At 60.2% G+C, this 1,964-nt stretch overlaps 1 protein-coding gene across 1 annotated transcript in view; it reads right to left on the bottom strand.

Moving 5' to 3' along the window:
* The window catches only part of NPRL2 (NPR2 like, GATOR1 complex subunit), a 3,630-nt gene extending 1,925 nt beyond the window's left edge, over positions 1–1,705 (bottom strand). Inside the window, exons 1-4 of the mRNA XM_014307628.2 lie at positions 1,391–1,705; positions 1,043–1,151; positions 633–769; positions 261–358 (exon numbers count right to left, since the gene is read on the bottom strand). Coding sequence (XP_014163103.1) covers positions 261–358; positions 633–769; positions 1,043–1,151; positions 1,391–1,552 — 506 coding nt within the window. The 5' untranslated portion in view covers positions 1,553–1,705. The remainder of the gene's footprint in view (positions 1–260; positions 359–632; positions 770–1,042; positions 1,152–1,390) is intronic.
* Positions 1,706–1,964: the final 259 nt, after the last annotated feature.

The raw sequence follows: 1,964 nt of genomic DNA, 5'->3' as shown, positions 1-1,964 counted from the left end.
CATGGGGGGCACTCACTCACAGCAGCCCTTGCACGGGGGGCACTCACTCACAGCAGGCTCTGCACGGGGGGCACTCACTCACAGCAGCCCCTGCACGGGGGGCACTCACAGCAGCCCTTGCACGGGGGGCACTCACTCACAGCAGCCCTTGCACGGGGGGCACTCACTCACAGCAGGCTCTGCACGGGGGGCACTCACTCACAGCAGCCCCTGCACGGGGGGCACTCACAGCAGCCCTTGCACGGGGGGCACTCACTCACAGCAGGTTCTGCACGGCGATGCGCACCAAGTTCAGCTCCACGTCGGCCTCGGCCGAGATCTTCTGGACGTGCCGGAATCCATCGATGTAGGGCAGGATCTGGGAGGGGGGAGGCAGGAGGGAAAGGGCAGAGAGCACTGAGGCATCAGCCTGAAGCCCAAGCAGCTCCCCTGGATCTGGGAGCAGCTGGGATGGGCAGGCTCCATCCCCAGGTGTGCTTTATCTTTGTGCTGATGAATGATTTGCTCACAGGCCCAAGCACAAAGCCAAGGGCAGCACCAAACTGTGCTCATCAATGTGGGGATCTCCAGGACAGCCCAACTCCCCCGAGGGTCTGGAAACTGATCCCCTTCAAAGTGTTAATCACACGGACCTGCTGCGTGGTGAGATCCCACTGGGAGTTGAAGAAGTCATCCTTGTCCTGGGTGAAGACAGGGACATCATACTCCTGCACGATGGGGGGGTCTGGGCGCTGCTCAATCACCTTCAGGTGGATGGTGTTGGACTCATCTGCCCGGGAAAAGGGGAAGGCTCTTTCTCCGTGCAAAGCAGTGCTCCCTCAGGAGCTTGCAACCATCAATCCCAGGACAGCACAATGGCACACAGAACAAGGTGTTTGCAGCCCATAATCCCATCCCACCCATCCCTTGGAGCCAGGTAGGGCAAGGCTGGGTCAGACACCCCCAGATCCCAGCACAAACAGGCAGGGAGCAGCACAGGCAGAGCCAACCTGGGCAGGGAATGGCCCAGCTGTCTCCCAGCATGGCCCTGTCCTCGACGTACCTATGGGAAGGGTGCACTTCCCTTTGGCATTCAGCTCCTCCAGCAGGATGGTCATGATGGGAACCAGCTTCTGTTTACTCTCCTCATTGGAGATGAATCCACTTTCCAGCTGAAGAGAGCAGAAAGTCAAGTCAGCTGCTCCCCACAGGATTACTGGCTACAGCAGCTCAGATCCTGTTCCTGTTTAGAACTGATCTGTAGGAAACCAGCAGCACAATCCCCTCCTCAGTGTAAATCCAGCCCCTGTCCCAGCAATGCCCAGTGGCCCCCACACACTCCAGGAGCCTGCAGAGGTGCCCAGGCTCTGTGGGGTGGGTGGGGAGGCAGCCTGGCCGTGCCCAGCCTCACCTCGAGGGTGGTGAGGTAGCCAGCCAGCTTCTTCACGATGGGCTCCAGCGCGCAGGCCTTGGCTCTGGCATCACACACGAAGCCCAGATTGAAGAGCAGAGCGTTCCTGCTGTACTTCTTGTGCTCTATGCACACGGGGCAGCCGATCAGCTTCTTCTCCATGGCCGTCCTGTGGGGACACCTGTCACCTGCACCTGCGCCCTCAGGGAGCCTCGAGTCCCCCACAAGAATGGCTCCCGGTCAGCTCTGCAGGTAGCTCTTTACATTGCGGGAAAAATGATGCCTAAGCCCTCATGCTCAGAGTGCAAATCACAGGCTGAAGGGGGAGTGGGGAGGAAACAGTCAGCCCTCAGAAAAGGAAACAGACTGCTTTGGAAAGCAGCACAGCCCTCCCGACTGGTCTGACCTTCCTGCATTATTTAAGGCTGACGGAGCAGCAGATGCAGCACCAGCCACCCCCAAATGTGACTGCCCACCCTGTGCATGGGTACCTGGGGACACCGCAGTGACCCTGCTGGCCCTGGGCCGGGAGCCCAGCGCCGGCAGTGCCACAGCACCGAGCCGTGCTCCGAAC

The sequence above is a fragment of the Geospiza fortis genome, unplaced genomic scaffold (assembly GCF_000277835.1).
Source record: "Geospiza fortis unplaced genomic scaffold, GeoFor_1.0 scaffold78, whole genome shotgun sequence".
NCBI classification, from domain to species: Eukaryota; Metazoa; Chordata; class Aves; order Passeriformes; family Thraupidae; genus Geospiza; species Geospiza fortis.
This window is presented reverse-complemented; position numbering and strand designations above follow the sequence as displayed.